At 54.4% G+C, this 27,605-nt stretch overlaps 16 protein-coding genes and 1 non-coding gene across 17 annotated transcripts; 8 read left to right on the forward strand and 9 right to left on the reverse strand.

Annotated features, from left to right (window-relative positions):
- Positions 1 to 72: 72 nt before the first annotated feature.
- Positions 73 to 1,770, forward strand: BO80DRAFT_468335 (glycoside hydrolase family 43 protein; the record flags this gene model as incomplete). The annotated part of the gene is made up of 3 exons (XM_025722924.1): positions 73 to 471; positions 523 to 979; positions 1,043 to 1,770. 3 exons carry the CDS (start codon positions 73 to 75, stop codon positions 1,768 to 1,770), a joined length of 1,584 nt encoding a protein of 527 aa, XP_025571154.1.
- A 1,822-nt stretch (positions 1,771 to 3,592) lies between these two features.
- BO80DRAFT_216845 (putative GPI anchored protein) lies at positions 3,593 to 4,791 on the forward strand. Its single transcript, XM_025714355.1, has 3 exons — positions 3,593 to 3,882; positions 3,938 to 4,071; positions 4,131 to 4,791. The coding sequence occupies exons 1-3, from the start codon at positions 3,757 to 3,759 to the stop codon at positions 4,567 to 4,569; spliced, it is 699 nt and encodes a 232-aa protein (XP_025571155.1). The 5' UTR covers positions 3,593 to 3,756; the 3' UTR covers positions 4,570 to 4,791.
- Positions 4,792 to 4,856: 65 nt separating this feature from the next.
- On the reverse strand, positions 4,857 to 5,926 carry BO80DRAFT_496785 (aldo/keto reductase family protein; the record flags this gene model as incomplete). The annotated part of the gene is made up of 2 exons (XM_025724043.1): positions 5,838 to 5,926; positions 4,857 to 5,791 (listed from the first exon to the last, which is right to left on the reverse strand). The coding sequence occupies exons 1-2, from the start codon at positions 5,890 to 5,892 to the stop codon at positions 4,857 to 4,859; spliced, it is 990 nt and encodes a 329-aa protein (XP_025571156.1). The 5' UTR covers positions 5,893 to 5,926.
- A 534-nt stretch (positions 5,927 to 6,460) lies between these two features.
- On the reverse strand, positions 6,461 to 8,018 carry BO80DRAFT_428818 (uncharacterized protein). Its single transcript, XM_025720330.1, has one exon. The coding sequence runs from the start codon at positions 7,936 to 7,938 to the stop codon at positions 6,607 to 6,609; it is 1,332 nt and encodes a 443-aa protein (XP_025571157.1). The 5' UTR covers positions 7,939 to 8,018; the 3' UTR covers positions 6,461 to 6,606.
- A 1,993-nt stretch (positions 8,019 to 10,011) lies between these two features.
- Positions 10,012 to 10,810, forward strand: BO80DRAFT_428820 (S-(hydroxymethyl)glutathione synthase). The gene has a single exon (XM_025720331.1). The coding sequence runs from the start codon at positions 10,113 to 10,115 to the stop codon at positions 10,686 to 10,688; it is 576 nt and encodes a 191-aa protein (XP_025571158.1). The 5' UTR covers positions 10,012 to 10,112; the 3' UTR covers positions 10,689 to 10,810.
- Positions 10,811 to 11,047: 237 nt separating this feature from the next.
- BO80DRAFT_428821 (alpha/beta-hydrolase) lies at positions 11,048 to 12,676 on the reverse strand. Its single transcript, XM_025720332.1, has 2 exons — positions 12,393 to 12,676; positions 11,048 to 12,338 (listed from the first exon to the last, which is right to left on the reverse strand). The coding sequence occupies exons 1-2, from the start codon at positions 12,404 to 12,406 to the stop codon at positions 11,267 to 11,269; spliced, it is 1,086 nt and encodes a 361-aa protein (XP_025571159.1). The 5' UTR covers positions 12,407 to 12,676; the 3' UTR covers positions 11,048 to 11,266.
- Positions 12,677 to 12,926: 250 nt separating this feature from the next.
- BO80DRAFT_468341 (uncharacterized protein) lies at positions 12,927 to 13,573 on the reverse strand (the record flags this gene model as incomplete). The annotated part of the gene is made up of 3 exons (XM_025722925.1): positions 12,927 to 13,212; positions 13,304 to 13,449; positions 13,502 to 13,573. The coding sequence occupies 3 exons, from the start codon at positions 13,571 to 13,573 to the stop codon at positions 12,936 to 12,938; spliced, it is 495 nt and encodes a 164-aa protein (XP_025571160.1). The 3' UTR covers positions 12,927 to 12,935.
- A 293-nt stretch (positions 13,574 to 13,866) lies between these two features.
- BO80DRAFT_428824 (general substrate transporter) lies at positions 13,867 to 15,926 on the reverse strand. The gene has a single exon (XM_025720333.1). It carries the CDS (start codon positions 15,620 to 15,622, stop codon positions 14,078 to 14,080), a length of 1,545 nt encoding a protein of 514 aa, XP_025571161.1. The 5' UTR covers positions 15,623 to 15,926; the 3' UTR covers positions 13,867 to 14,077.
- On the reverse strand, positions 15,730 to 16,642 carry BO80DRAFT_216896 (uncharacterized protein). Its single transcript, XM_025714356.1, has one exon. It carries the CDS (start codon positions 16,297 to 16,299, stop codon positions 15,838 to 15,840), a length of 462 nt encoding a protein of 153 aa, XP_025571162.1. The 5' UTR covers positions 16,300 to 16,642; the 3' UTR covers positions 15,730 to 15,837.
- On the reverse strand, positions 16,483 to 17,219 carry BO80DRAFT_496790 (uncharacterized protein; the record flags this gene model as incomplete). Its single annotated transcript, XM_025724044.1, has 4 exons — positions 16,483 to 16,782; positions 16,856 to 16,991; positions 17,063 to 17,149; positions 17,201 to 17,219. The coding sequence occupies 4 exons, from the start codon at positions 17,217 to 17,219 to the stop codon at positions 16,722 to 16,724; spliced, it is 303 nt and encodes a 100-aa protein (XP_025571163.1). The 3' UTR covers positions 16,483 to 16,721.
- Positions 17,220 to 17,727: 508 nt separating this feature from the next.
- On the forward strand, positions 17,728 to 18,395 carry BO80DRAFT_216936 (uncharacterized protein). Its single transcript, XM_025714357.1, has one exon. It carries the CDS (start codon positions 17,860 to 17,862, stop codon positions 18,382 to 18,384), a length of 525 nt encoding a protein of 174 aa, XP_025571164.1. The 5' UTR covers positions 17,728 to 17,859; the 3' UTR covers positions 18,385 to 18,395.
- Positions 18,396 to 19,128: 733 nt separating this feature from the next.
- On the reverse strand, positions 19,129 to 19,200 carry BO80DRAFT_t269. The gene has a single exon. It is a non-coding gene; the product is annotated as a tRNA-Ala (tRNA).
- A 1,216-nt stretch (positions 19,201 to 20,416) lies between these two features.
- On the forward strand, positions 20,417 to 21,589 carry BO80DRAFT_468345 (uncharacterized protein; the record flags this gene model as incomplete). Its single annotated transcript, XM_025722926.1, has 9 exons — positions 20,417 to 20,480; positions 20,550 to 20,614; positions 20,671 to 20,686; positions 20,744 to 20,808; positions 20,865 to 20,880; positions 20,936 to 21,000; positions 21,061 to 21,264; positions 21,327 to 21,345; positions 21,404 to 21,589. 9 exons carry the CDS (start codon positions 20,417 to 20,419, stop codon positions 21,496 to 21,498), a joined length of 609 nt encoding a protein of 202 aa, XP_025571165.1. The 3' UTR covers positions 21,499 to 21,589.
- Positions 21,590 to 21,788: 199 nt separating this feature from the next.
- Positions 21,789 to 22,989, forward strand: BO80DRAFT_391163 (glutathione S-transferase family protein). Its single transcript, XM_025717174.1, has 2 exons — positions 21,789 to 21,937; positions 22,005 to 22,989. Exons 1-2 carry the CDS (start codon positions 21,886 to 21,888, stop codon positions 22,763 to 22,765), a joined length of 813 nt encoding a protein of 270 aa, XP_025571166.1. The 5' UTR covers positions 21,789 to 21,885; the 3' UTR covers positions 22,766 to 22,989.
- Positions 22,990 to 23,155: 166 nt separating this feature from the next.
- On the forward strand, positions 23,156 to 24,032 carry BO80DRAFT_483783 (uncharacterized protein; the record flags this gene model as incomplete). Its single annotated transcript, XM_025723444.1, has 3 exons — positions 23,156 to 23,196; positions 23,360 to 23,486; positions 23,529 to 24,032. 3 exons carry the CDS (start codon positions 23,156 to 23,158, stop codon positions 23,820 to 23,822), a joined length of 462 nt encoding a protein of 153 aa, XP_025571167.1. The 3' UTR covers positions 23,823 to 24,032.
- BO80DRAFT_483789 (uncharacterized protein) lies at positions 23,376 to 24,252 on the forward strand. Its single transcript, XM_025723445.1, has one exon. It carries the CDS (start codon positions 23,848 to 23,850, stop codon positions 24,196 to 24,198), a length of 351 nt encoding a protein of 116 aa, XP_025571168.1. The 5' UTR covers positions 23,376 to 23,847; the 3' UTR covers positions 24,199 to 24,252.
- Positions 24,253 to 24,455: 203 nt separating this feature from the next.
- BO80DRAFT_505224 (uncharacterized protein) lies at positions 24,456 to 26,571 on the reverse strand (the record flags this gene model as incomplete). Its single annotated transcript, XM_025724471.1, has 4 exons — positions 26,521 to 26,571; positions 24,771 to 26,472; positions 24,567 to 24,579; positions 24,456 to 24,480 (listed from the first exon to the last, which is right to left on the reverse strand). The coding sequence occupies exons 1-4, from the start codon at positions 26,563 to 26,565 to the stop codon at positions 24,456 to 24,458; spliced, it is 1,785 nt and encodes a 594-aa protein (XP_025571169.1). The 5' UTR covers positions 26,566 to 26,571.
- Positions 26,572 to 27,605: the final 1,034 nt, after the last annotated feature.

The raw sequence follows: 27,605 nt of genomic DNA on the forward strand, positions 1-27,605 counted from the left end.
GGGGCATATAAATGGCTCGATTCCGTCACTCCATGCGAGCTCGCTCTAGTCCCCTGCATCCCGTAGGTCAACATGTACACCAACCCCATCTTGCCAGGGTTTAATCCCGATCCCTCGATCATTCGGGTCGGAAGGGACTTTTTCATCGTAACCTCCTCCTTCGAATACTTCCCCGGGGCGCCGATCTATCATAGCACAGATCTTATTCGGTGGACTCTCATCGGCCATGCCCTTACCCGACCCAGTCAAATCCAGATCCAGACCCCCGAGCCGGGTGGTGGAGTGTGGGCCACTACCTTGCGGTATCATGATGGGGTCTTCTATGTCCTTGCCGCTTGCTTCCAGCGGTATCGGCCTCAAGAGGATGACCGCGTCTGGCCGCGCGGGTTCTATGTCAAGACCACGGACATCTGGAACTCGGAGTCATGGTCGGACCCGGTGTATTTTGACCAAGTTGGTTTTGATCAGGACGTCGGTGACCCGTATCATTTTCCATCTACTCTGAATTGACACGTCCAATAGCTGTTCTGGGATGACGATGGCTCCGTCTATCTTTCGTCCACTTATCGCAAGCTTGAACGGACCCCCAACGCAAACCTCAAGGATTTTGCAATTCACATTGTCACCGTGGACTTAGAGACAGGGTCCTCGACCTCGGAGCCTAAGCTAATCCGAGAGTCAACCTCAGGTGTCGCGGAGGGATCGCATATCTTCAAGCGGGGCCCATACTATTATCTATTCACGGCGGAGGGCGGCACTGAGAGTGGGCATTGCGAATGGGTCAGTCGTAGCACGACGAGCCCATTTGGGCCATGGGAAGTCGGACCGGCAAATCCTCTCTGGCGAAACGGGACAGATGACAGTGTCCAAAACACAGGGCACGCAGACCTGGTGGAAGATGCGCAGGGGCAATGGTGGGCTGTTTTGCTGGGAGTACGACCGATTCAGAAGGATGGAGGATGGGAGGAATCAGTCTTTGGTGGGTGCAGCCTATTCGAGTCTTGACCAGGCCATCTGACGGCACACTTATGTCTGTGGCTAGGACGCGAGACCTTTCTTGTTCCCGTTGACTGGGAGAATGACTGGCCCATTGTCAATCGTGGCCAGAAGATCCCTCTTCAATCGGATAGCCCCCATCTGTACGAGCTTTCCATCCCAGTTGCCTGGTGTGATCAATTCTCGGACCGTGGCTTGCAGCTTGGGTGGTATCGCAAAAACACGCCCGTCGTCCGCGACTATTCTCTCACGGAACGACCCCATCACCTTCGCCTCTACGGTGGTCCGTACAATCTCTCCGTCCCGGCATGCCCGACGCTCTTTCTTCGAAAACAAACGCACCGATTCTGTACTTGGGAGACGCGGCTTTCGTTCCACCCAACGAATACTGCCTCTGAGGCAGGGACTGTTGTCTGGTGGAATTATCTGACGTATAGCAGCATCGGGATTCGTCGCCGTGAGGACGGGAGACGATTTGTTCGGCTGCGACTTGTCCATGGGGATCCGGTGGACAGCGATCTACACCATTCGCAGTCGGACGTCCGTTTTATAGTCGAGTGTGGAGACCGCTACCGCTTTGGAATCCAGGAGATCCCCAATGACGAGTCACTGGAGGATCCTGTCCGATGGTTAGGTGAAGTGGACAACCGTAGCATGACTGCAGCACCGGCAGTGGGAGCCGCCTTCACGGGGATGATGCTGGGGTTGTACGCATTTGGGGAGCGGCAACGCTGCTTAGTTCCGGCCGACTTTCAGTATGCGCGGTGGAGATAGCTCGTGGGCATTTCGTCTATAGATGGACGCAGTTAGCAATCTCATCGATATGACCCGGGGTTGAGTGGTCTGAGTGTTGACACGAACAGCTACTGAAACCTGCGAGCAAATGTAGATAGTTCCGCGCCCCCGGGCCGCTTAAAGACAGCCCACCCTTTCTTACTGACCTTAGTAACTTGAGTCTGATCTTAGAGAGCATAACGAATGGTGCTGGAAAGAAACACTAGCCAGGACTCATGATCCGATTCAAGCACTGGTTACAAATTGCTCTGGTGATGCGTTGTGGAAGAGGGAAAGGGCGACGGTGGGGAAGGGGGGTTGTTTGTCACGTTTTCCCCGTTTGCACTCCTGCGCTGCATCTCGCACAATACAGCAGCACAGCAACAACACCCTTTCACCAGAGGCAGTTATTTAGACTGCAAAGTTACTTTCAGAGATAAATACTTTGACGCCAGCAGGACTACAAAGATTATGCTCTAGGGTCGTCATCTTATGATGATTCTACATGTCCAATCCGCAGCTCTGCGCTGACATGGAGTCTTCTGTTTCCTCTTCTTGCCGCATAAGCTCGAGGCATAGCCAATTTCACCATTCCGACAAGGTAGTGCACCGCCGGGGTCCGACCGCACGCACCATAGCAATGTGAAATCGATGACTATCGGCAATATGTGGCATCTATGCGACCGCTCAAAGGCAGTCTGAAGCGATGGATCCAAGGAAGAACAGCAGTTATGCGGGCAAGACGCTCCCCTTCAGCACTGGTCATCGAATCCGGTAAACGGGATGGGATACAGATCATGAGTAACAGGGGATCGCGGCGTTGGCGGTTTTGCGGTCGGAATAAAGGATGATTGGTATGATGCGAGTGTATCATCCACAGGGGTTTCAACTGGGAGACTGATCAAATTAGATTGACAGCAGCAAAACCCCACGCAACGAGATCCTCAGCACCACCGGCATCTGCAATCTATTCTACTCTGCTGCTGAGGGGTGGGCTATGACCCCTCCCTTTCGCCCGATGAAAGTCTATTCGTTCCGGAACCCACACTTATTCGATGCTTGTCTCGAGAAAGGGGATGCACGTCAGCAGTTCAGCTTCTCAGGCTCTCAGCAACCAGATCCCACTGTGTCGGGACATGGGCTGGACCAACTGCTATATCAGCCGAGGTCGGCCACTCGACGCGCCTTTTCTGGCTGCGGTGGTCATGGGATGTGAAGAATGTCCGGCGGAAATTGCCCAGACACGGACATCCGATCCCAAAGAGCATGATTCGTGGCAAGTGGAGGACTATCTTGGGAGCCACTTTGTCAGCAGGCCGCGAATAACTATGAGAAGAATCGGTTAGATGACATCGAAGCTGCGGTTCGATATGCCCGATATGTCTATGTGGTGGTCAGTGTTCAGGCTGCATGGTGTCCAGAATGCATACTATCGACCTTAATCGCTTACTTCATGTAGCCGACCGGGTCTGCGAAGAGATATCAAGATTACCCGCAACTGGTGTTGGCTACGGAGTATAAGCGCTACAAAACCATGCTTGCTACACGTGGATGACCCCGCAACTGGATGATGCCCTGAATGGATGGGCCTAAGCCGTAACTGCGAGCTGGCCGTGGCGGTTACGGAGGCGTTCCTGGCGCGCCCCGACAAACTTCCACCATCCCTGCGCTAATCCCCTTGGGCCTTAGCGCAGACCCTCGGGCCCAGGTCTGGCCAGGGTCAGGCCCCGGGCGATGCTCTCATAGGTCACAGCCGGGCCGCCAGGAAGGGTCTTCTTGCCCGGCCCTGGCCTGACAAAGTTAGCAGGTCTCGGTTGAAGAGGCCTCCATCTCGTGGCAGCAAAAAAGAGGGTCATCTGCATCGGGTCTGGCCGCCTCCGCGTCCACCCTTTCCAACCTTTTAGTCTCTTCCTCCCCCTTTGTTTCTCGTTGTCATCTCGCTCTCATCACACTCGCTTGGTATCGCAATAGTCACTCGTTTTCACAATGATGAACCGCACGCTCGTTTTGGGTCTGGCTGCTGCTGGCATGGTCTCAGCCACGGCCACCGTCACCTCCATGTTCTTTTATGACACGGATTCACAGTCTTTGGCCGCGTCGATCATGGGGAACGTAAGTCGACTCTAATCTCATCTGTCTCACCTATCGTGCGCTAATCCAGGACCAGGATGCGACCGCGACCACCTATAGCGTCAACTGCCCCCCCGGTACCGACAGTGACGAGTGTGGCATGGGCCCCGGGATGACTGTCATCGCTGGTCCGCAAACCACGATGATCATGGACGTGCCGGATGAAGATTTGTAAGTTAGCCGTGGGACTGCCCAGGTAGCCGATGACTGACGTGGGCTATTCCTTCTAGTTACTACACCTGCATCTGCTCATTGGATGGGACAACCTACGCGGTCTGCTCGGAGACGGCCGCCGGATCTGGGGCCAATTTCCCGGGGACCACCATCACCACCCTGGATGGTGACCTGGGTCTGATGCCCGTCACCATCACTGCGGGGTCCGTCACCAGTGTGGCCGCTACTGCCGGCGCCACGACTGAGGTGCAGAGTGCCAGTAAAACCGGATCGTCCGGCAGCTCCAGCACGGAAACACGGTCTGAGACCGCCGCCGGGTCTGCTGGCATCTCTTCTGCCTCCGCGGCTGCTTCTACTGGTGCCTCGACCTCTTCAAATGCGTCCAAGGCGAATGCGTCTGCTACCAGCACTGGTGGGGGCTCGTTGATCACGGGCGATGCGGCCCTGTTGTTCGGAGGCGCTGCCGCTGCGGCTTTAGTCGCGGCCGTTCTCTAGGCCTGACATGCACCCAACCCACGTACACGAAATATATAGAGAGATAATATGAGCCATATACCACACTTGTGATGCATAGTTGGTCAGTGAAGTACCATTTTCATTCCGTCTCGGAAATTGCGGCAGATCTTAGAAAGAGATTCCTGAAAGGGCATGTGTGCGCATGGAAGGACAGGATAATCAATCAATCCACGTGGACATTAATCAGGATACGTAAGCACGCGTACTTAACCCATTAACATTCTGATACATTTCAAAAAATTAGCATTGAATCCAGAACTACACATTCACAAATCATTATACTGTTCCCACATCTCCGGATACCTCTTCCCATGCACCGGAATCTCCTCCAAGATAACCGCAATTCTCTCCACCTCCTCAGCCGTCAACTCCACAGACGCCAAGTTCTCCTCCACACGGGCAACAGTGGTGCATCCCGGAATGGGAATAATGAGCGGCGCACCGGAGGCCCGACTCTGGGCTCGCACCCACGCGAGAGCCGTCTGAGCCAGAGTCACCTTCTTCTCTGCAGCAATCTGCTCCAAACCCTCGACCAGTCTCAAGTTGAGATGAAACACCTCAGGCTGAAACCGAGGGAACAGACGCCGGATATCATCGGCGGGGAGATCATCGAGCGAGCGGACTTGCCCCGTCAGCCAGCCGCGCGAAAGAGGCGAGTAAGCGACCAGGGCGATTCCCAGCTCGGCACAGGCCTCGGCGACCCCGTTATGCAACGGGTTAGTCGAGAAGAGCGAGAGTTCGACTTCAACGGCGGTGATTGGGTGGATGGCATGGGCTCGACGCAGTGTCTGCTCGTTACACTCGGTGAGGCCGATGCCGCCGATCTTCCCGGCTTTGACGTATTCGCTGAGGATGGAGATGGTGGTCTCGATGGGAGTGTTGGGGTCGATGCGCGCGGGTTCGAAAATGCTGATAAAGGCCTTGCCGTCGAGGATCTTCAGGCCGTTCTCGACGCTGGCGCGAACGTTCTCTGGGCTGCCGTCGGGGCCGTGGGCGCCTGCCGCTCCTTTGATGCTGATGATCACCTTGTCGCTGTCTTCGGGATACTGGGTGAAGTAGTATTCTAGCAGGTGCAGGGAGTTGGCGTTGGGTGGGCCGTACATCTCGCCGCCGTTCCAGAGGTTGGCCCCGAGGTCGAGGGCGCGTTTCATCACCTTGACTGCGTCGTCATATGAGGATGGCTGGGGGCGCCAGGTCAGTCCTATGTCATGTCAGTGTCAAGACTCGTGGTGGTTGGGAGGACCTACCCATGAGGCCGAACCCTATCGGGCCGACTGATCGGTTGGCAATCGTGGGGGTCATGGTCAAGGGGGTGAATAGTGATCCTGGATCAGTTTATTGCGTACACCAATTTCAAAAGAAGAAGAAGTTGTTCATTCTTATATCAGAGGGCTTCATACTGTTCTGTGTGTATACCAAGTACCTTCGGACATAAGACGTAAATCCGTCCGGACCTGGGGCGTGGCTGTCAGCATTGGCCCTCCGGCGAATGAGAGCGAGGAAACTGCATTCTAAACAGCGGAGACTCTGGTATCCGATGTTCCCAGTGCAGATCACCCGTCTAGAACTTCCAGTGACAATCTCACCATCAACCTGTCCCTGTCAGAGAAGTGCATCACAGCCTCATTCCCTTCTGTCGATCGATAATGCGCTGACACAGTGTTCTCCCGGATGACGAGGATGTTGCTTACGTTGAATGGAGCCAGATTCTGCCACTCGAACTTGGGTAGCTGTTGTACCGGTCTGGACCAGATTGCATTCGGCAGCTGGTAGCTACTGCAGGCAGCGGAGAGCTATACGAGTTGAGCAATACACACCGACGACCGGACATTTACCGACGCCACAGCGCCTACAACATGATCACCGCATCCACATGCCCTTGCTTGAGAACTTTGAATGGGGTGCATATCTCATTTCTCACAAAGTATCAACTTAACAAAAGCAAGTCATGCATCAAATTACCACGCAGCCATGCGTCCCAGTTCGGCATTGTCACACAGTGTCAATGGCAAGTCATCATTTTCGGTCAGCAGTATCCGACACGCTGACGAGCTTATGGACACAACCGTTGATCACGATCGCATGCAGGCGCGAGGTGTCTTGAAGAATGGTAATATCCTCCAGAGGATTGCCATCCACCAGGATCACATCGGCATAGTATCCCGGCTGCACCTTGCCCAACTCTTCCGGGTGGCCCATGATCTCCCCGCCCAAGGCCGTGGCCGCCAGGATGCTCTCCATGGGCGTGTAGCCGAACCGCTCGACAAAGTGCTGCAAGTCCCTGGCATACGTGCCGTGCGGCGCCCACGCAAAGCCGTAATCACCGCCCGGCATGACGCGGATGCCGCGTCGGTGCATCTCCGTCATGGCCTTACATGCCGCCTCGACCTCATGCTTGACGCCCTTCTTCTCGGCCATCTCGACGGTGAAGCCATAGGGGGTCGCCTCACCCGAACAGGTGGCAATCGGCAGATTGATTGCGGGCGCCACAAACACCGAGTCCTTCTTCTTCTCCAGCATGTCCAGACACTCTTCGTCGGCGTAGCTGGTATGATAGATGACGTCGACCCCCGCCGTGAGGCACAGCTTGACCGAGGCGGCACTCCTGGCGTGGGCACACACGCGCTTCCCACGATTGTGAGCCTCTTCAACCGCGGCAACGGTTTCTTCGAGGGTGAAATAAGTCTCCTCGCTGGGCATATTTTCCACGATATTATCGCCCGTCATGCTGAGCTTGATGTTGTCTGCCCCCAGCTCGATGAACTCCCGTACGACCTTACGCATCTCATGTGGCCCGTCCGCATACCGCGAGATATCGGGGATGATGGCACCGCCCGTGGTGGTGATCTCGGGAACGTTGGCTAGGGTTCGGGGGCCGGGGATCTGGCCAGATTTGATGGATGCTTTGATAGCAATGTCCAGTCGAGGCCGGGCAGCCGCAGCCCCAAAGCACATGGTGTAACCGCAGTCGAGATAGGTTTTGGCCGACCGAGCCGTGGCGAGGACATGTTCTTCCAGGGGGATGGTGGTCAATTCTTCGGTCGTGATGGCGTTGTTGAAGCTAAGGTGCGTGTGTGCATCCGCCAGGCCCGACATCAGGGTCTTCTGGCCTCCGCCCTCGATGACCAAGGCCCCCATGGCGGCAGCCGGGTCAACCTGCCCTACCGCCACGATGCGTTCACCTTGAATCAGCACGTCACCGGCATAAGGGAGGCTCCCAGTCGAATCTAGAATGAGGACATTCTGGAAGAGAATCCGATCGGGATCGCCTGCTTGGTGGTTGTTGATGGTGATATCGGCGGGGGTGGGCCGGTAGGGGGAAACTGTCGGTGGCGAAATGGATCCCATGGTTGGAGCAGGGGCAAAGGTCTGATGAGAGGCGACTCAGCAGGAATGAAAGATGACCTACTTGAGGAAGTCTGCAAAACCGAGGTGTTGCGCTTGGCCGGGAGGGGGTTCTGCGGGGTCGGCGCTAACATAAAGTGATCTGCGACGTCATCTGCACGCTTCCATGCTGACGAATGCCTTTGCATGTATGGAAGCTGTCCAGCTCCAATCAACGAGCCGACGCTTTTGTATTGTGGACCCCATTAGCCAGGCTGGTATCTACTCCTTCACTGCGGCCGTGTTCTGCTCCCGGCAACAGCTGCCCGAGGGATATCATAGGCCCATGGCATGCTAGATCCATTCCACCGGGCCCGGTCGTCCAGCTATCCTGGTGCGATCAGGGGCATAGCCAATGAATGGCTTCCACGGAGCGGTACGATCGGGACGATCCGCAGTGGACGCGTGGGGGCCAGAATGCGCCGAGAGCAGCCGGCCACTTTCGCGGACAGTGATCGAGCCAGCGACTAGCTTGATGACGAGAGAGGTTAAGTCATACTTGGAGTGGTGCGCCACCCGCTGATCCTGAGGCAGGTCCTGCCTGGGTGGAAGCTGCATTCCCCAGCTTTATCCTACGATGATGCGCCAACGGACCTGTCGATGTGGGTCGACCTGTGATTGTACTAGTGGCGTGCCATGGGACCTCTGTGCAAGCGATGCAAGAACTTGTTCCCAATGCTCCATCCAATCAACTTGTGGTAGGAGAAGGCGGCCTCTTCAGAGTCCCAGCATCCCCAGCCGCACTCACACTTTGTAGGCCTCTACCCAAGTGCAACCCTGGGAAGTGAGAATTTCGACCCGGCACGGCGTCCCTGTGCCCGCTCGCATCCATGCTTCCGAGCACGTTTCTCGATCCATAGCCCTCCCCGCGAAGACACTTCCTTGACAGTGCCTTGTCTTACGCGCTTTTTTCCCGAGGGCGCCCCCTGTTCCCGGCTCGTGGCGACCGCGGCCTGCCGAACGCGCCATATCAGCCTGTCCTCAAGTATCCCCTTTCGACCCAATGAAGCGACATCAGAGATACCTCCATGACGATGCACAAGAATGTCGACGAGTTTCTGGCTTTTCAGACGAGGTATTAGGAGGAATGTCGTTGGCCTGGCCCAGCTGCACGGCGGGCCGGGTTGCCCAAGGTCCCTGGGTTGGTGCTGCGGGGTGAGGATGCTCCCAGATGGTACAATAGGCTGACCCATTATCATGGCCAGTGCATTGGGTGTTTGGAGTTGAACAGGCTGTTTGCGAAAATCACGGACCGAATTCGGGGAGTGCCACGGCAGAGGATATGGAGAGTCGGCTGCCCACAACCTTGACAGTGCAATGAGGCACTCCTACTAGCGGATTATCTCAACGATAATGGGTAAGCCAGCTGCTTTTGGAAAGCACATTCAATCAGTGATTCTGTCGGCTGTTTATCTTCAGACAAACCTGGCGTCTCTCCCGGGTCTGATCTCGACAATTGGCGAATACGCCGCTGACAACGAGTGTGCATTTGGCGAGGTGATAATTAATGGGGCACCTTTAGAATAGGTGTCAAAGTTGAATGAAGGAGATACTAGATGAGAATGGACATCTTCGGTGATTTTCCGTACGGTTCCCTCTGCGACGTAGTGGTTGGTGTCGGGGAATTCCTATACCGGGCGCGAGCCACCTGGAAGGTAAAGTGTGGAAATGCGCTTTATGCGGGACGATGGACAGGTATTGTCGCCATATCTCAACAGATGACAGGATGAATTGAACGGTAGTAGGAGGGGTGTACATCCTCGGGACGCAATCCGGCGTCGGCTCCGTGTCCCGATCATCCCTGGGAAGAATTGCAGTATCCGGTACTCTGCAGCGCTGACAGGGCGCAATCGGTTCGGTTCGCAGCCGGGCCCACCAGCCTAGACGAGTAATAATTTCCCCGTCGCAGGATGATGCCATCGCGCCCGCCCGGATTACCCGCCGAGCTCTCCCCGCACGAGGGGACGGCCAGAGAAGAGGGGAATGCCACTGCCCCTCCATGGCGATGGCATCCCTGCCATTCTCACCGTATATAGAGGTTGGCGTTGCACACAATCGACCATGCAGAAATTCACAAAGACTGTTTCATCCATCACTCCTTACTATAACCGATCCTCGTGGTAACCTCGAAAATCAAAATGGCACCCTCCCTTCATCCCCTCCTCAACAACGGCATCACCAAAGGGGATGCCAACTTCCCTGGCGGCAAGCTGTACTGCAAGTGTTCCTCCGACCGGGTGACCGTCACCCTGGCCAGCAATGTCGCCCATAACCATGCTTGCGGCTGCTCCAAGTGCTGGAAACCCGCCGGGTCGCTTTTCTCCATCGTCGGGGTTGTGCCCCGCGACGCCCTCTCCGTAACGGCCCACGGCGAGAAGCTGGCCATCGTCGACCCGACCGCCGCCATTCAACGGTATGCGTGCAAGCAGTGTGGCGTGCATCTGTACGGGCGCATCGAAAAGGACCACCCCTTCAAGGGCCTTGACTTTGTGCATGCCGAGCTGTCCGATCAGGCGGGGTGGCAGGAGCCTCAGTTTGCCGGGTTCGTGTCGTCCATTATCGAGCAAGGCTTTCCGCCACAAGGCATGGGCGAAGTGCGAGGCAAGTTTCAGTCGTTAGGGCTCGAGACATATGATGTGCTCTCGCCCGCGTTGATGGATTTGATTGCGACCTATACAGCGCAGAAGGCGGGGGTGTTGTCGGCAAATCTGTGAGTCGAGGGGGATGAGTTAGTGGGGGTGTATAGTAAGGGTTGGGTTGAGGAAGGGATTAGAATCTGTACTTAGCCGATGAGATGTTACCATGAGGTAGAATGATCAGCAAATATGGTTGCCAGTCCATTGTCGTGTCGTGTCTTTGTAGGCAAGCAGAGAGGGGAGGAAGGTTCGGGGAGGTGGAAGTCATGCCTCTGCGGCCGACCCCAAGGTCCCCAATCTCCTCCGGGCATGACCTGTCACCTATTAGGGGATAAATAGTACTCGAACTGTCCAGAGCGTGTGAAGAATCCTACAATTTGAGTGCGGCAAGGAGATCGTGCTCATTTACATGGCAGAATCTATTTAGCAGACCGTCTCCTCTCAGTGTATCCCTTCGATGCTACCGGAAGTGAATTTCAATCTATCAATTTGTGGTGCAGCACTCAATGCGACACGCGCCTAGCTAGCAGAGACCGCAACATGAGGTAAGACAAATGGGGGAGCAAAAGACCATCGCAGATTCAAATATACATTCTCACACAGACAGCCTGCTGTTCCATGTTGGGATACAACCAAGATCGCTCAGCCGCAGACAATCATCCTGACACCCATCCAGCTCTGGCATCGGTCCCACTCGCTCCCGGCGGGGACTCCACGCGTCGCAAGAACTCCCCCGCCCCGATGGCACAATGCCGCGCTTCATCCTTGAACCCCATAATCCACCCGATCATCAGCACATCATGCGGCACCCGTCCCTCCACAAACAGCTCGATGCGCGATTGGTTCCCCTCGAGCTTCTGGAATTCCTGTGCCAGCTTCTCGTGGTCCTGGCAGAGGACCTCCCGCCCGCCCGTGATGATGAGCACCGGCGAGGGGACGACGAATGGATGCCAGAGCGGAGCCACATACGGCTGTACCTGCTCCGTGATGGGCCCATCGCCCAGGAACTGCTTCGCCCCCCAGGCGGGGAAGGACCCTGGGATGTATTCGGTCTTGTAGTTGTCGCTGTGCGTCCAGGCACTGGGATCCACCGCCGCTGGGACGTCGCACCACGGCGACCAGGCCCAGCTACACTTGGGCGCGGGCAGCCGCTCCGGGTCGTTGTACTCCCCGATGTAGCGGAGAAGCGCCAGGACGAGGTGTCCGCCCGAGCTGTCCCCGCTCAGCACGATGCGGGATGGTGGGATCTGGAGCGTGTGAATGAGATAAACATATGCCGCGAGGGCATCCTGCAGCTGAGCCGGGAAACGGCTATTATGATTGCACGCTAATCGGTACTGCGGACAGAGCATATAGCGGGATGGGGTCTGTTCGAGGAGGGTCTTGGCGAGAAAGTTACAGGAGGAGGTCCGGCCGTCCCCGAGAATATACGAGCCTCCGTGCAGATGCAGGATGACATGCTGCCCGTCGGGGAGTGGTGTCTGAGGGGAATATGGGTCGGGATACCAGGTGGCGCCGATGGTCTCGGGCCGGACGGCGGGATCCTCCATCACCCCGGTGTAGTACTCGGGCTGGGCGGGGGGGATCAACACAAATCGCTCGCCTTCATGGTGTGGCTTGAGGGATAGGGGCCATTTCATGTGCAGGGCCGTAAAGGTGCGGAGAAAGGCCTTGAGCATGGAGCCGGACAGGCCTTGCTGATACGACCAGCTGGGGTCGTGGCGGAATCTGGCGTCGTCGTCAGTGGAGGGGTGCTTGATGGCCGGGGAGGTCGGGGCTGACCTGACAGGAGCCATGGTTGAAGAGTTAAAGGTAGTAGAGGTTAGAGATGGGAGGAGAGGAATCTAAATCCTTGAGGCCAAGCTTTACAGCCAAGCTTTAAGGCGTGGCCACCCGGTCCACTTTCTGAAGTCATCGTGACGTTTATCTTCGACACCTGAGGCATCTTTCACCCTCCCTCCACGGTTCCATGGTGTCGGTCAGCAAGCGCATCCGGCGTGGGCAGAATCATGAAACTTGGACCGTGACGATGTGGTAATCCCGCATTATGGTGATGCAAAGGATCGATGTTACGTGGAATCCTCACAGGGCTGCGCCTGGCGCAAGACCGGCAGTCGGCACCATCAGGCAGCATGGAATGATCGCTCAGGGCTGGGCTGAGGAGATCCACATCGACAGGGGTAAGGTTCGAGCCAACCCCAAAACGCCTCCTGGTCATCAGCCCCCGCATCACTTCGGCAATCCTCCAGATACTTTCTAGTGATACCCGGCCAGGCTCCAGGATTCCTGTCCAAGCCGTCCTGGCCTTGTTCAGGTCGCACGCTGTCACAAACAAGATGGCGCCGTGCCGGCTCGGCCCGACATCGCGCCGGTAATGGCCATGGCCATACCCCCGAGAATACGCTGAGGGACGTGGATTTCGCATCCGGACGTATCCGTTGGGCTAGCCGTACTCATGCCCCGGACTTCCAGGAGGAATCCCTGGGGGTTCAGTTCCAAGTCCTGTTCACCGGTCACCTCCTTGGACCGCAACGAGCGATCATTCCCCGAGATCATATCGCTAAGACCGCGTCCCTGCTCGATGCAGATCCGTGAGTATTGGCTGCCCCGGTAGGTAGACCCTTTCCGACCGCGGATCCCACCATGGGACCCAGGGGTACATAAGTCACCCCTCCAGTCTTCTTATGGGATACTAGTAGATGTCTCTGGTACTAGATTGTCGGGCAGGGTAGCCGCTGCCCCTTGTCTTCGCCGATGACAAGTCATCTGGCCGCGAGGTTACTGGGCCAAGTCCTGCGCGCAGGCACATCTCGAATAAGTCGGTGGTCCATGAGGAGAGCTGGCGAGAGTTAGGTTGGACCCTGTAATTGGTGCTAGTTCGTCCAGATTACAATCGGATCACCTTCGTGTGCCGGTCGGTTCTCGACCCCTTTCTTTGCGAGCCATAAAACGACACCCGCCATCGCTCCGGCTTCCTGGGATGGTATTGATACAGACAAGCTAGACCGGGTTTCGTTTCCAGGAACGTACTCGAGGGAATCACCGATCCGATCGGGGCCAGTCTGGTAAAACGGCTTCCTCCGTCGCACCCCGGCAGACCTGTCACCTTGGGGTCTCTTCTTCGCAGGTCAAATTTGCGGCGTCCATCTGCGTGCCCCTGAGCGGTCTGCACCCTTGTTGGAGATTGTGCGAGGTCTCTTGGTTATCGATGTGAGGTGGCAGACAGCCGACCGCCGACGGCCCCCGATCGCTGATTTGTTGCCTCAGGTGTCTATCTCCAGGAAGCCATCGATGCTCTGGGGGGAACACTGCCAGGGCATTGCTCAGTAGACCGCGTTCTACCTAAAAGAGAGCATGGTATACATGTGTCATGTTACTCCAGCACTAACAAGAAAGTTCCCAACCAGTGGTTCCAATTCACACGATCAAAATGTCGCAAAAACTAAACTCCTACTTAACCATCCGTCCTACTCCTGCGCCGGTCCCTCAACATGCGACACCTGCGCCGCCCCCGCTTCCATGGCCTTTTCCTTCCCATCGCTCCCCGCCGCCGCCGCCGCCGCCGCTCCCACCTCAAGATGGTAGTGGTTCGACCAGAGCTGCTCACTGCGCGCCACCACCTCCCGGATATTGCGCGACGAGGAGAAGAGAAAATCGACGGACTCGAGGGTGAGGGCCGAGGTCTCGGGAAAGAACAGATACACCACCACGCAGCAGGCAAAATTGAGCACGGCCCAAATGATATACGTGCGCCAGCCGATGCTGTCGATGGTCACGGGCGCAATCTCTACGGTCCAGAACTGGTTCGCGAATTGGAAGATCACCGACAGCGCCATCGCCTTGCCGCGCACGTGCAACGGCACGATCTCGGCGGGATACGTCCACATGTTCGACATCCACCCCCAGGTGAAGAAGGACAGGTAGATGAAAAAGAAGATGATGGTGAGAATGGCGGAGGTGTGGGTGTCTTTCCAGAGCGTGATGCACACCGCCACCATGCAGCAGCCCATGCCAATGTTGCCCAGGTAGAACAGGCGGCGTCGCCCGAGCTTGTTGATGTAGTACCAGGTCAGGAAGGAGGACAGCAGGAACCAGACCTGCGAGCAGCCTGCCACCAGATTGGCGATGTTGGTGCTGAGGCCGACCGAATTGGTCAGGATGAATGGGAAATAATACTCGACAAAGTTGATCCCTGAGTAGCTCTGCATGGCGTTGGCGGCGCAGGCGATGATGATGCGGGTGCGCACCTTGCTGGGCCCCTGGCGGAAGAGGGCGCCCCAGGATTCCCCGTCGGCCTCGAGGGCAATCGCCGACGCAATATCCTGCAGCTCTGCGCGGATCATCTCGTGGTCCTCGGGCAGATCACGGAACGCCGACAGCGCGACGGCGGCGGCCTCGGTTTGGCCGTGGGCGGCCAGCCATCGGGGCGACTCCGGCAGGAACAGCGTGAAGGCAAAGGCCAAGATGGGATAGACAGCCTGCAAGGCAAACGGAACGCGCCAGCTGATCTCGTTGTCGAGGAATCCGAGTCCGTAGTCGACCCAGTAGGCCAGGTTGGTGCCGATGATGAGGAACGTCAGCTGGACAGCCACCATGACGGCTCTCATCTGCGCGGTGGCGGTTTCGGCCAGCCAGACGGGGGAGGCACTGGTGAAGAGACCGAGACCCATGCCCAGGATGATTCGGGAGACTAGGAACTGGGCGAGCGAGTAGGAGGAGGCATTGAGGACGTCCCCAATGAGGTGGACGACACAGGCCAGCAGGATGGTGCGTCTCCGGCCCATCTGTTCACTGATGACCAGCGCGGCGAGCGCCCCAAACATACACCCGACATCGTAGGAGGACACGGCAAAGCCCTGCACCGCTGCGTCCGGATTGCCCACCACATCGAGGAAGCTGGGTTCTGAAATGACCTGGCCCATGAGGCCATTGTCGTAGCCGAACAGGCAGAAGCCGGTTGAGCTGACGATGGTCACCAGGTAGACTAAGGGCTTTCCTCGCAGGGACAACATGCTTACTTGGTCTGCCCTATACGACTAGACTATTCATTGCACTTGGCTTATGGTTTATATATCGTCCAGCACAAACAATGCTGCGATTCCCCGCATCGTCCTGCCGGTGTTTCGTCATGATCACAGTCCAGCCCGACCGCCATCGGATAGATTGCCCAGTTTCTCCCCCGACGATCATCCCGGCGGCCAATGACCGAGACACTCGACCGCATCCCTCAGTAGACCTCATCCGGGGAGACCCAGGATCCCTGCTGCCATCGAATCGGCCCAAGTCCGACCTCCGCATTCCCCCAGACCCCATGCGCACCCCCACGCAGTGCAGCTGGGGGTTCCCCACGTCCAGGTGTCCCCGACACGCAACCGCTGCCTGTCAAATACCCAGGGGATAGTGCTTTCAGCAGCTGCAGATTGTGGCAGTTACCGTAATCAGTACATCGGTTGTGGGCTCGGCTGTCAGTTGCGCTCACGACAGGGATTTGCCTAGCGGTCTGACAATGGTGTGCGTTGTACACCGGACAATGTTTGGTAACAAATAAAGCAGAAAATCTTATCCCAACACTGATGCTAGATCGCAGTCCCGCATTTTCCCCGAGTTCCAATCCCGGAGTTTTCCCGTGCAAATGGCGGTGTCGTATGCCTGCGGGTGGATGATTGGCAGCCTTAAGCTTCCACGGCATGCTTGATTGGTCGTGATATGATTGCTTATTTGGCCGTCCGTTGCTTCTTTCCGTGGGAATGGCAGCCACCGGGACCGTCTAGACGCTTATGACTCGCTGTGTATCGATGATGGTTGTGGTTGGGTATTTGAATGCCGGGGTCCCTTATCCCGCAAGGGATAAGACCCAAGAATGACAAATAGTGGGTGCACCCAGACTACCCCGGCCTCAGGACCTTTGTCCAGGAAGGTCGAGACACCTGGTGACATTAATCCAGTCTATTCAGTAAGGATCTACATAGGAGAAACTGCTATTCTTAGTGGCCCTTCCCCTTCCCCCCCGGCCGGGGGAGCCCCCGGGCCGCCCAGCTTGATCACTGGCTACTACAGCCTAAACAGATTGCACTCATCAACCAGCTTGTAAGATTTCACTAAGCATCACATCTAAAACTCTAAATCATACGCCAGGGCATCGTCACACAAGCTCTCCCGCAGCTCTTGCACTCTAAACAACTGTTAGTTGAGCTCTTTCAGAAGCACACTGCACCACCCCGACGGATACAAGTAGGAGCACTCACTTCAAGTGGTCCGGGTGATTGGCATAAACCTGGAGATCCTCCGGCTTCTCCAGGATGGCCACCAAGCCCATATCAAATCCCTTGGCTCGGGAGGCCGTCATCGCCAGCGGGGCGTTAATGTGGAGTTCGCGCAACCCTAATCAAGAACGACTCGTTAATCTTGGTCTTGGTCTGGTCTTGGTCGTGGTTTGAATGTGGTGGCCTTACCCGGAATCTTCCCGACCATGCCTCTGCCCAGCTCGTTCCAGGCTTCGACGTCGCTGGCCGAGACGCCCTTTTTCAGGCGGAAGAGGACTTGGCCCTGTTAGTCTCGGTCGCGCACCGGGTGCCCGGGATGATACGCACCTATGTGGAAGATGGCCATGTTTTGCGAGGATGGTACTTTTGCAGTGGAAGGGAGCAGAAAGGTGAGAGGAGGGAGGAATGGGCGACGCTGAGAGGGGTCCGATGCGGGGTACGGCTGGCTGACCGGGGGGTTTTGGACCGAGTCGGCTTTGACTGGCCATGGTGCGGAGTGATTGGTCGATCGTTATCAGTGGCATCTTGACTCGTAGGTGAAGAGCAGAATCTATCGAAAGTCCTTCCTTCTAGTTCTTTCGATGAGGTTGGTCGCCTACGATATTCATTTGTGTCATTTGCGTAACCGCTAACTACTACTAGTTATATATATCCGAGAGATCGGACTCATCCGTAGTGTCATTTCAACCGGAATGAAGATTCAAGTAGTCCTGAGATCTGCATGGCATCAAAATGTCCAATAGAGCAGAGTTGCAGCACGCAAAGAGTTTCCAAAGCAAAAGATTGCAAGATTCCAAGGCCTCACTTAGACGATGCCCCAGGTGCTTGATGAATGCTCCAGTTCGCTGTGAAGCCAGGGGAGAAGCCCCACCGATAAGCTGCGCGGATGATGGTAAATCCGGATCCGAACGGTCCCCGGCAAATTGCTTGTGGTTTTGCATCTCTGCTCCCCACACATATTGCAATGGCTTGGCACCACCAAAATCATGGACATCGCCGCCATTTCCCACCAACTCACCGCATCCCCCCAGGCATTTCCGGATTGCTGTCTGGATATCTCCAGTACCTTGGTCGCTCATCTAGCCGAGCTTCTGCCCCCGACACCTGCCTTCACGATCTCCGTGGGCTGTGGATCAGGTCTCCTGGAAGCACTGATCGCATATCGTCATCCGAGGACGCAAATCATTGGCGTTGAGGTGGCTTTGTCGGTCAATCGCTATCTCCCTGAAGAAAACATAGACGTTGTCGGCGGCACATGGGATCTGCATGCTGGCGCCGCTCAAGCGGCAGCTTGGATGTTTGTCTACCCACGAGAACCGAAGCTCGTCACGAAGTATCTGGAGACCTATGGCAATGGTTCAGTCCAATTGATCGTGTGGCTAGGGCCACGTGCGGATTGGGCTGATTATGAGCCATGCTTTCACAATTCTTCTTTCTCGGTGTATCTCCCGGAGGATGATATCGGGTTAATGGGATATGAAATGCTCGCTATCATGAAGCGCCGCACCTAATGGGATTGTGGTCGGCAATAGTCAGCTTGATAGATTGACCCAGAGAAGGGGACCGGCAGCAGATATGCGAGTGCCACAGCAGACACCGTATCCCACTCCTGCCTTCTCGAGAATCGAGTCGAGACCTGGTCGAGGACAGAAATGGTGTGAAAACAATGGATCCAGCGATCTTTTGCTACGGTGTCTGTTAACTCGAATTGCAGACCTAATCATATTCCTAAGCAGGACTGTCAGAGTTAGATGAATCGACCCACGATTAGAATGTCTGCATCACGATGATTGGGTACATTGTTATCTACGGACACCTATGAGATCCTAAAGCTTCTTCTAGAGTCACTAGGTTATTCTCTTATCTTTCAACGGGGTCTGGGAACACATTGAAGCTGCATCATCCGTCCTAATCATACCGATCCACATAGTACTATAGTTGAACAGTCCCTTGACCCATTCCACCCCTAATAGTCGGGTCCAGGAACTTCCTACCCCCCGACCATTATATATTTATCTCCCAGCGCAAGTCACTTCTATTCCGACCAGTTTTCGACGCAACTTGAGCGGTGTACTTCGCGGGAAAGAACCCAGCCAGATGTAAGGATAGATATGGAACGAGTTGAAGGGCGGAGCACAAGGAGACGCTACATCAAAGCTGAGATTTCAATCGCTTCAGCTTAGAAACAATTTACTATGTTCAAAGAGAAGTTGGTTCCAAGCTAGCCGCGGGAGAGAAAGAAAAAAACCAAAAAATGGAGCTGCGGGGAATCGAACCCCGGACCTCTCCCATGCTAAGGGAATATTATACCACTAAACCACAGCCCCACTTGATGATAGCACAGGCAGTATTTAAATTCTACGTGCTAGGTGTCAGGAAAAAACTTGAGTCACAGGAGGTAGACCAAAGACGCTCGGCGATAAAGATGGAGTACCTGAGCAGTGGCACGGTAAGACCCCTCAGTTTTGAAGATCGATCGATCGGCAGTTGTGACTCCCTGGTTACCGTATGCAGTTGTGATGTCGGTACAGCGCACCTTCGATCTTTCTCCAGAATGGACAAGATATCGATTCAAGGAGCCATTGATCAACATTGCAGTTCCTGGTACTGTCTTAGCATGGGTCTATGCATGACTGTTATTAGCTGCAGCTCAAGCCTTTGCGGGTGCTCTGCCGGTGCTTAGATAGGGAGGGCTTTGCGGCCGGCGGGTCATCTGATACAGAACATGCATCCCATTATTGGATCCATCACCGATAGCTTTTCGATTACCCTTTCAATTAAGGTCATTTGCCACGGATTGACTAGCATATTGCTTCACCATGATTTCAAATTCTCCATGAAGGGAATGCGGCATCTTAAGTAAATCTTTGCCACTTACTAATGGCTGGTGCAACTGCATCCCCTATCCCCAGTCGGATCAATCTATGATACGTATGTTATTAGTAGCCTTTTGGAGCATAACCAAGCACCTATCGGTTACCGACACTACTTGGAGGTAAACCTTTTGTGCCTCAAGCTTTGTGGATCTTACCGTTGAGATCAAACGATATTGGAAGCTATAGGACAGACGGGTAGTGATGAAGTAGTGACTGTGAGTCGAATACCGCAACTCAGTAAGATAACATGGGATGTTTAATAGATGCACTCCTGGAATTGCCCAAGATATGTTCTCAATATCTCGCGATCTTGAAAACATGGCGCCGATACTAGATGACACGGGATCTCATGGCTATGCCCCGACCGATATTGTGGGCTCTTGCAGGCAGGCCCGACAATAATTGGAAACTTGTACGACCATACTATCCCCGTCTGATGTACTCTAGTGGTGGCAATTGCGGGTATTAGATAGGTCCGAAAGAGCTGCATCATTCTGTATCGATCCCCGAGCTTCGAGAAGGTATAAAAGGGCGGTTGGTCCTCGACTTTCAATACCTCTACCACTGCAATCATCAGGTCTTCTAGTCCAGTCTCCTTGATCACTGCTCCTAGCTTAATCACACATCCTGGTTCCACTGTGTCAATCTACCGGAAACACCGCTCACCATGAAGGTTTCAGTTGTCCTGTGTCTCTTTGCTGCCAGCATGGCTGCTGCGAGCCCGACTGCCCGTAAGTATCCGGGACTCATAGGCCGGGAAGAGAAGACCCCTTCCAGGAACTAACAGGGTTTTGATTTAGGTGGTAAGCGTCAGCTCACCGATACCTTGACTGATGTTGGGGATGGTGTTAACGCCCTGGTCGCTGTAAGTATTAAGACACCAAATAACGCTGATATTTCCTGCTGACATCGTGTGATTAGGGTCCCGAATCCGGTCGTGAGTGGGCCCCGATATATCCAAGAGTCTCCAGGATCTAACAGGAATTCAATTTAGACGACAAGCGTCAACTGACCGATACACTAACTGATGTTGGAAAAGGTCTCAACGCCCTTTTGGGTGTAAGTATCCAGGACGAGAGACTGATTAATGATCCCCGCTAACATCGCGTGAATAGGGTTCTGGTTCTGGCCGTGAGTGGGTCCTGATACCCGAGGGAATCCCGGAACTGACACTTTCTCAATTTAGGGGGCAAACGCCAACTGACGGATACGGTGACTGATGTTGTAGATGGTGTGAATGCACTTCTCGCGGTAAGTAGTGCAAGTGTTGTCCCAAGTGCATTGTCGACTGACGGATGCACTATGAAACAGGGACAGGGCAGTGGCCGGGATGGCAATGGCCAGTCGGGCCACAACGGAAATCAGGGTGGAGGCCTCGGGGGAGGCCTCGGAGGGGGTCCCGGTGAAGGCTCAGGCGAAGGCCTTGGGGGAGGCCTGGGTGGAGGCCTGGGTGGAGGCCTAAACGGAGACCACGGCGCCGGCGGATATGGAGGATCATCCGGGGGATGGCCCGCGGTAAGTGATAGCAATTGTGTCTCAGGTTACGGTTGAATCTCTTGGCTGACACATAATGACAGGAGGGTGGCAGTGGTGGTTGTCAGTGAGCCCCCGAGAAGTCGAGATGTTTATCAACTAACGGTTTTCTACTCTATAGTCGCGGGCGGCAATGGCCCATCCGGGGGCACGTTCGCAGCCGGAGGTTCCACCGGTGCCGGAGGCGGAGCCTGGGGGGCCGCGGGCACCCACTAGGGGATCTCCCAGGAGTCCAGATGTTCAGGGCAGATGTGGCAGGATGGTTCGGACCTGTCAGCGAGATTTGGAGCAGTCCGCGGGATATAGGATTAATGGAGAGAGGACGTCGTGTTTATAGGGACCTAATTACACTCACTTGGATATATGCGACTGCCCATTGTCTGCCACCGTAAGCTTTGGGGAAAGAGTCAGGCCCCCCCCACCCCCGATCGTTGATTTGTAAGCTGTTTCCAAATCTAACCCGCTTTCCCCACCGACGGCGACTCGATGCATAATTAGCCACCCATCTTTAAAAGACGGCCGAGCAGGCACGGATTCTCTTGGGGTTTCTGGACCAAGCCTTTTGAACCGTTTTCGTATTCATCAGACAAACTCATTCCCATCATGGCCGACGCTGAGCCCGTCCACTTCTTCGACCTCTACTCCGATTTCCCAGGTCTGCCCGCTGCCCGCTGCCCGCTGCCCCGCAATCATCGGACCCGCCGCCTCTAATCATCTCCCAGGTCCCTCCAAATCATGGTCCCCCAACACCTTGAAGGTGCGCACCGTGCTCAATTTCAAGGGCATCCCGTATACCCAGAGCTGGATCTCCTACCCCGATGTCAAGCCCCTCGTGACCGGCTTAGGCTTGGGGCCCAATGAGCAGGGCATCCCCTACACGTTGCCAACCATCATCCACAAGGCCTCGGTGACCTCCAACCCCCATGGCGCCATGATGGACTCGCTTCCCATCGTCCTGCATCTCGACCAGGTGTTTCCGTCTCCGCCGCTGTTCCCGTCCGGCGACGCCAGCTACGCGCTGCTCCTCGCCGTGAACAAGATTATCACTCTCCACGGCCCCGGATTTCGGCAATTGATCATCCCCCGCGTGGTGGACCATCTGGATCCCCGAGGACAGGAGTATTTCCGCGAGACGCGCTCGGCGCACTTTGGGAAGCCGCTGGCGGAGGTGCGTCCCACGGACCAGGAATCGCTGGACCAGCTGTGGCAGCTGCTGGAGAAGGAGTCCGCGACCCTGATCCAGATGCTGCAGGGACGGGAGGGAAAGAATGGCCCGTTTTTTGAAGGCGAAACCCCCGGGTTTGTGGATCTGTTGTTGTCTTGCCACCTGGCGTTCATCGAGCGCTTTGACAGGGAGCTCTTTGACAAGTTCGTGGGTCAGGGCCGGGGGGAACTCAAGGCTTTGTACCAGGCATGCTTGCCCTGGTTGGAGGGTCAGGGGGAGGACAAGGAGTGGCCAATTCCCCAGGCTGCTTCATCCTAAGCAGAAGGCTTGTATGGATGAAGGGTTTGTAGATCGATAGCATTGGAAAGTCCGATTGATGTAATCGCATAACTTCACAGGCCCTAACGAACGCTTTGTCACTGGTATCCCGCGTTGTGACTGTTTTTGGTGGATTTAAGGAAGGAGATCCTCCAGGACTCTACGCACAAGACCATGACGAGAATACCGGAATTTTCAGTCACCCCCATCATCATCACATTAGGACATCGAGTTCCGGATTTTCTTAAGTAACGTCTCGCTATGGAACGCCAGCAGCGATGGTAGCAGAAGTAGGAGTAAGTGCCTCGCCACGGTGGCTGGAGAGAATCCGCGTGGTCTCCCGGCGCGGACCCCAAGCGTTTGGCGCGCGGCCTCCCGCACCTTTCAACCATGGCTTGTTACGCGCCGAAACCACCTGTTTCCTCTGGAATGTACAGATCAGGCGATGGGCAGATTATTCTTCCCTCGCCTGGGGTCTTTCTATTCGCCCGCGTTTCCATTTCGACTTCGTCCCACCCGTAATAAGGAACTAGGGGCCTTGCTGCACCGTCAGCTATTTCGATGCCCGCGCTCCACGTTCACCAATCTGTCCAGGAAGTCCAAAGTCTCCACGCTGCCTCATTTGTACATCCCCATCGAGGATGTAGAGAAACTGGAACGGTACCGAGAAGGAGGTTACCATCCCGTTTCAATTGGAGATCGCTTCCACGGTCGCTATCGGGTCGTTTATAAACTCGGTCATGGCTCGTACTCAACCAATTAGTTGGCTCGCGATGAAAGGGTTGATAAGCTCGTCGCTATTAAAGTGTGTACTGCAGACTCGGATCTCCACGAACTTGAGGTACTTTCCTTCCTTTCCAGATCGCGACAGCGTTCAGGTAATGATTTAAGCAAAATAATGATACCCTTGATCTTGGATACCTTCAAGATCCAAGGCCCAAATGGTACTCATGCATGTTACGTGACACATCCCGCGAGGATGAGTCTTTGGGATGCCAAAGATGGATCATACATTCGCCTCTTTAGGCTAGAAGTGGCGAGGGCCTTGGTAGTATAGTTGGTACTGGCCGTTGAATACATACATGCGCAAGGTTATGCTTATGGTGACCTCCACTTTGGTAACATTCTCATTCCGGTCCTTCCTGGCTTTGACCAGCTCTTGGATGAAAACTTGTATGAGTTGTATGGTGAACCCGAGTCGAAGACTATCATCCGCTTTGATGGTAAACAGATCTTTTCAAGTGTTCTATCCCATGCAATTCTGCCCGTCTGGCTTGGAGAGGCAAGTGAAGAGCTTACACTTGCGGAGGCTAAGGCTTTACTCTCCGATTTTGGCGAAGCGTTCTCTCCTGCCAGGAAAAACAAGTTCGAGTCTCGCACACCTCTCGTGTATCGAGTCCCGGAGACCATCCCTCGGAGTATATAACCACTAACTCAATGACCCCAAGAACATACCACTTACCTGTTCCAAATATTCTACACCTTTCTGTCCTCTCATTTCTTTTCAACTTTTTATCAATATGATTACTATATTTTAGAATAGAAAGAAGTGATTTTATTCTCGTCAGTTATTACTAGCACGAGTATAGGGAATTATATAAAAATCTGACGACTAATATATAATTTTTTATAGTTTAGTCTATAGTACGGAGAGAAAATATCACAGTAATTATTAAAAGGTAAATTAAATTTAATTTACACTAGTAGCTTGCCATCTAAAATATATATATTTAGTATATATAGTATTAACTAGTACTAGCTGTGGTATTTTCCTATATAGAAGTCAAGCCAGAGGGATTACCTCTTGTTTAATGCTAAATTATATATTAATGTATATTATGAAGACAAAAATATCTACCTATAAACCAGGAATAACGCAACACGGTAATACACTGGTAGTAACTCAATAACCTTCACTGCAATGGCCAGCTACACCATTTCATAGGCCAGGTCTTTTCTTCTTGATCCGACGGCCATATAGACTCGAAGATCTCTAAATCCATACTTCGCATCCTCTCGCCCGGTTTGCGTTTTGACTTGAACCGGTTTTCCACTCGCATCCCGGTGGCTGCATCCCACTCGACCTGCCACGCGCCACCCATTTCCTGGTGGTAATCCCCGCCTCCGAGCAGCACATGGGCTGTGATGCCCGTGGATCCCTGGTACTGCCCAGACTGGCCCGAGAGGGGGTGCAGTCGGAGCACTCGGAGGGATCTCCCCATTGTCTGGCCCCAGATGCGTGTGAATATCGCTGTAGCTAGCGCTTCGTCGAACGCACTGTTGATCGCGGTGTCCCGAACCGTCCACTTGGCAAGGCTGCCCTGCCAGGTTTGGATCGTCTGGCGCTCGTACGCAGTGAGCTCCCGTGGGGGGAACGGGCTCTCCTGACCCGAGACCACCACGGGAAGGCAGTTGAGGTGAAGGTCCAGCGTATGGAGGGCTGGAAAACGGCCCAGGGCGTCGTAAGCGGCCGTCTCGGTTGAGTGACCCCGGTGCCGTTGCACGGTGATCCGCAGCGTCTGGAGGACAGGGCAGCAGGCAGCCATGTTGGCGATCACGTCCGTAGGGCAGATTGGAGCAATCTGCCCCTTCCGCGCGAGTCGGTAGGGCTCGTAGCTCTGAAACTGGGGTCGGGGCCTGTGCAGCTGCAGCTCGGTTAGCGTTGGGCCGTGGCGGTCCAGGATCGCGGTGGGGAGCCATTCCGGGTGGTAGGACCCCAGCAGGCAGAGATAGGTCAGGGGTGGGAGGGCGTCAAACATGGCTTTGACTGCCGGGAGCCAGGTGGGAGAGGTTTCCGGGTAGTTCAGGGCGAGGGTTAGTCGCTTTAGGGCACGGAAGGGTTGCAGTTCGGCGATGGTTGTTAATAGAGCGGTATCCTCGATGGCGCCGGCGGTCCACGCGGTGAGATATCCCAGATCGGTAACGCCGGACCAGGCCTGCAGGCTCTGCGCGGTCATCCTGCTTATCAACGGGAATGAAAGCATTTCCAGTTGCGCGCGTGGATGCGTATTGACATCGTCCTCCGACGGCTGGGTCTGCAGCCACTTGGTGTATCGCTGATAGGAGCTGGGGCCCGACGTGGCGCTGATCTGCAACGTCAGATGCTTGATCCGCGGTGCTTGACGGAGAATGTTCCGCAGAAAGCGATCCGGGTGCTCGGTGTAGAAGTGGCCATTGGGATGTTCATAGTAGACGATCCAAGCGGCTCTCACCACGGGAGAGTGGACCCATTTATTTCGCGTGATATCCGCTCGGTACGTATTGGGGCTGGCGGAGAACACCGACACGTGACAGTCTGGATGAGTCTCCGCTAGGGTATCCAGCAGTGCCGGCGGGTATGAAGGGTACATTAAAAGATGAAGCCGCTTCAGATACACCAGCCGTTGGAGGAGGGAGATGATCGGGTCCCAGTCCCCTTTGTATGCCCGCAGTATGGGAGGGACATCGACATTCTCGGGGCTCGTCTCATTGAGATACTTCCCGACGTTGAGATCACGTAGGTCCGAGGAGGTGCGATCCACGAGGGTGAGATATCTGATATGCGGCAAGACGTGAGTGGCGTCAAGCAGCTGAAGCACACGGTGAGGTGGCCCGTCCGGCTTCAGGCGGAGAGTAAGATCTTGATAAAGACTCGGCGCCGTAATCTGGTTCCACTGGCGGTTCACCTGTGATAAAGCCCGCAGGGTTTCCCACGACACATCGCGAACCTAGCTCCAGAATTAGTTGGTTTCAAATGGTAATTGCAGTGTTCTTACTATTCCAGCAATTAAATGCTTCACCTCCAGGGGTAGATAGTCCATGTTCACGAGTCCGTAAGATGGCAGTCGAAATGATGAAATGATGTAGTGACGGGTTATTATACATTGAGGACAGTTGTCAGGTGACTAACTATACTCATTCCCTAGGTAGGTAATACGTTCGCGCTAGTATTGCTGTTTCACACTCATCTCTTATCAGTTGTGATGATGGGGAATACCGAGGAGCGGATGAATCTTTATCCGGCCATCTTGTACCTTAGCCCTGGTAAATATCCTGCAAATCTACGTCTTAGTATCCCTCATTCATTAAGGGAAAGAGCATCGCAGTTCAAAAAATAAAGAAGGGCCAGTTGTAATTGATTAATACTGAGCCTGTTCTATACACTGAACAAATGTATGGGTCATATGGGGTACAATTTGACGACTGCAATGCTGTACCAGTGTTATATCCCTACGGGAGAGACATAATATATATCTGGATTTACGTATCCCAGCAGGTGGCATTGTGAAAGGAGATCACGTGATCTCGGACCTAGCCACATAGTCACCTCCTCGCGTAGTTAGCTAGGCAACATACACATAATATCATCAATATTACTGTCACAGATTATAAGCTTTTATAGTAATAAATCATCAAATATTTATCTTCCCTATTATTTTTTATTATTTTTATATATTATTTATTGAATAGTATCCTCCTCAAGACTTTTTACACCTTAAATCACTACTATATATAGTTTTATAGGTAAGAAGGGCTTACAGCTCGGCGTGGTCTGAAATAAACTCCGCGTGGTCTAACGCTAAATACGGAACAACTCTTTTCCATCTTAACCATGATGAGGTCTTTATTTTTCATAAAAATTACATATTTTCAGTATACTGAAAATATGCACATTTTAATCCTAAGCTTAGAGTGTTCAAAAAAAAAGACCCCCTAATAAAATACCCTAATAAATACCCTAAATACCCTAAGATCCCTAAATACCCTAAAAAAGTTTTGATATAGCTTATTATAGGCTCATCGTGGTCTAAAACTAAGATTCTTGACTATGATGAGCTTTTGCCAAGAACAGGTTCGGCGT

This window comes from Aspergillus ibericus, assembly GCF_003184845.1.
Source record: "Aspergillus ibericus CBS 121593 unplaced genomic scaffold BO80scaffold_52, whole genome shotgun sequence".
Lineage (NCBI taxonomy): Eukaryota > Fungi > Ascomycota > Eurotiomycetes > Eurotiales > Aspergillaceae > Aspergillus > Aspergillus ibericus.

Excerpts from the sequence above, each read along its gene's own strand:
- BO80DRAFT_216845 (XM_025714355.1), top strand. The coding sequence starts at position 3,757 with ATGATGAACCGCACGCTCGTTTTGGGTCTGGCTGCTGCTGGCATGGTC. Across the intron at positions 3,883-3,937 it reads CCGCGTCGATCATGGGGAAC|GATGCGACCGCGACCACCTA; the intron begins GTAAGTCGACTC and ends ATCCAGGACCAG. Across the intron at positions 4,072-4,130 it reads GACGTGCCGGATGAAGATTT|TTACTACACCTGCATCTGCT; the intron begins GTAAGTTAGCCG and ends TATTCCTTCTAG.
- BO80DRAFT_428818 (XM_025720330.1), bottom strand. The coding sequence starts at position 7,938 with ATGGGATCCATTTCGCCACCGACAGTTTCCCCCTACCGGCCCACCCCC.
- BO80DRAFT_428820 (XM_025720331.1), top strand. The coding sequence starts at position 10,113 with ATGGCACCCTCCCTTCATCCCCTCCTCAACAACGGCATCACCAAAGGG.
- BO80DRAFT_428824 (XM_025720333.1), bottom strand. The coding sequence starts at position 15,622 with ATGTTGTCCCTGCGAGGAAAGCCCTTAGTCTACCTGGTGACCATCGTC.
- BO80DRAFT_216896 (XM_025714356.1), bottom strand. The coding sequence starts at position 16,299 with ATGCCGTGGAAGCTTAAGGCTGCCAATCATCCACCCGCAGGCATACGA.
- BO80DRAFT_216936 (XM_025714357.1), top strand. The coding sequence starts at position 17,860 with ATGGACATCGCCGCCATTTCCCACCAACTCACCGCATCCCCCCAGGCA.
- BO80DRAFT_391163 (XM_025717174.1), top strand. The coding sequence starts at position 21,886 with ATGGCCGACGCTGAGCCCGTCCACTTCTTCGACCTCTACTCCGATTTC. Across the intron at positions 21,938-22,004 it reads CCTCTACTCCGATTTCCCAG|GTCCCTCCAAATCATGGTCC; the intron begins GTCTGCCCGCTG and ends ATCATCTCCCAG.
- BO80DRAFT_483789 (XM_025723445.1), top strand. The coding sequence starts at position 23,848 with ATGCGCAAGGTTATGCTTATGGTGACCTCCACTTTGGTAACATTCTCA.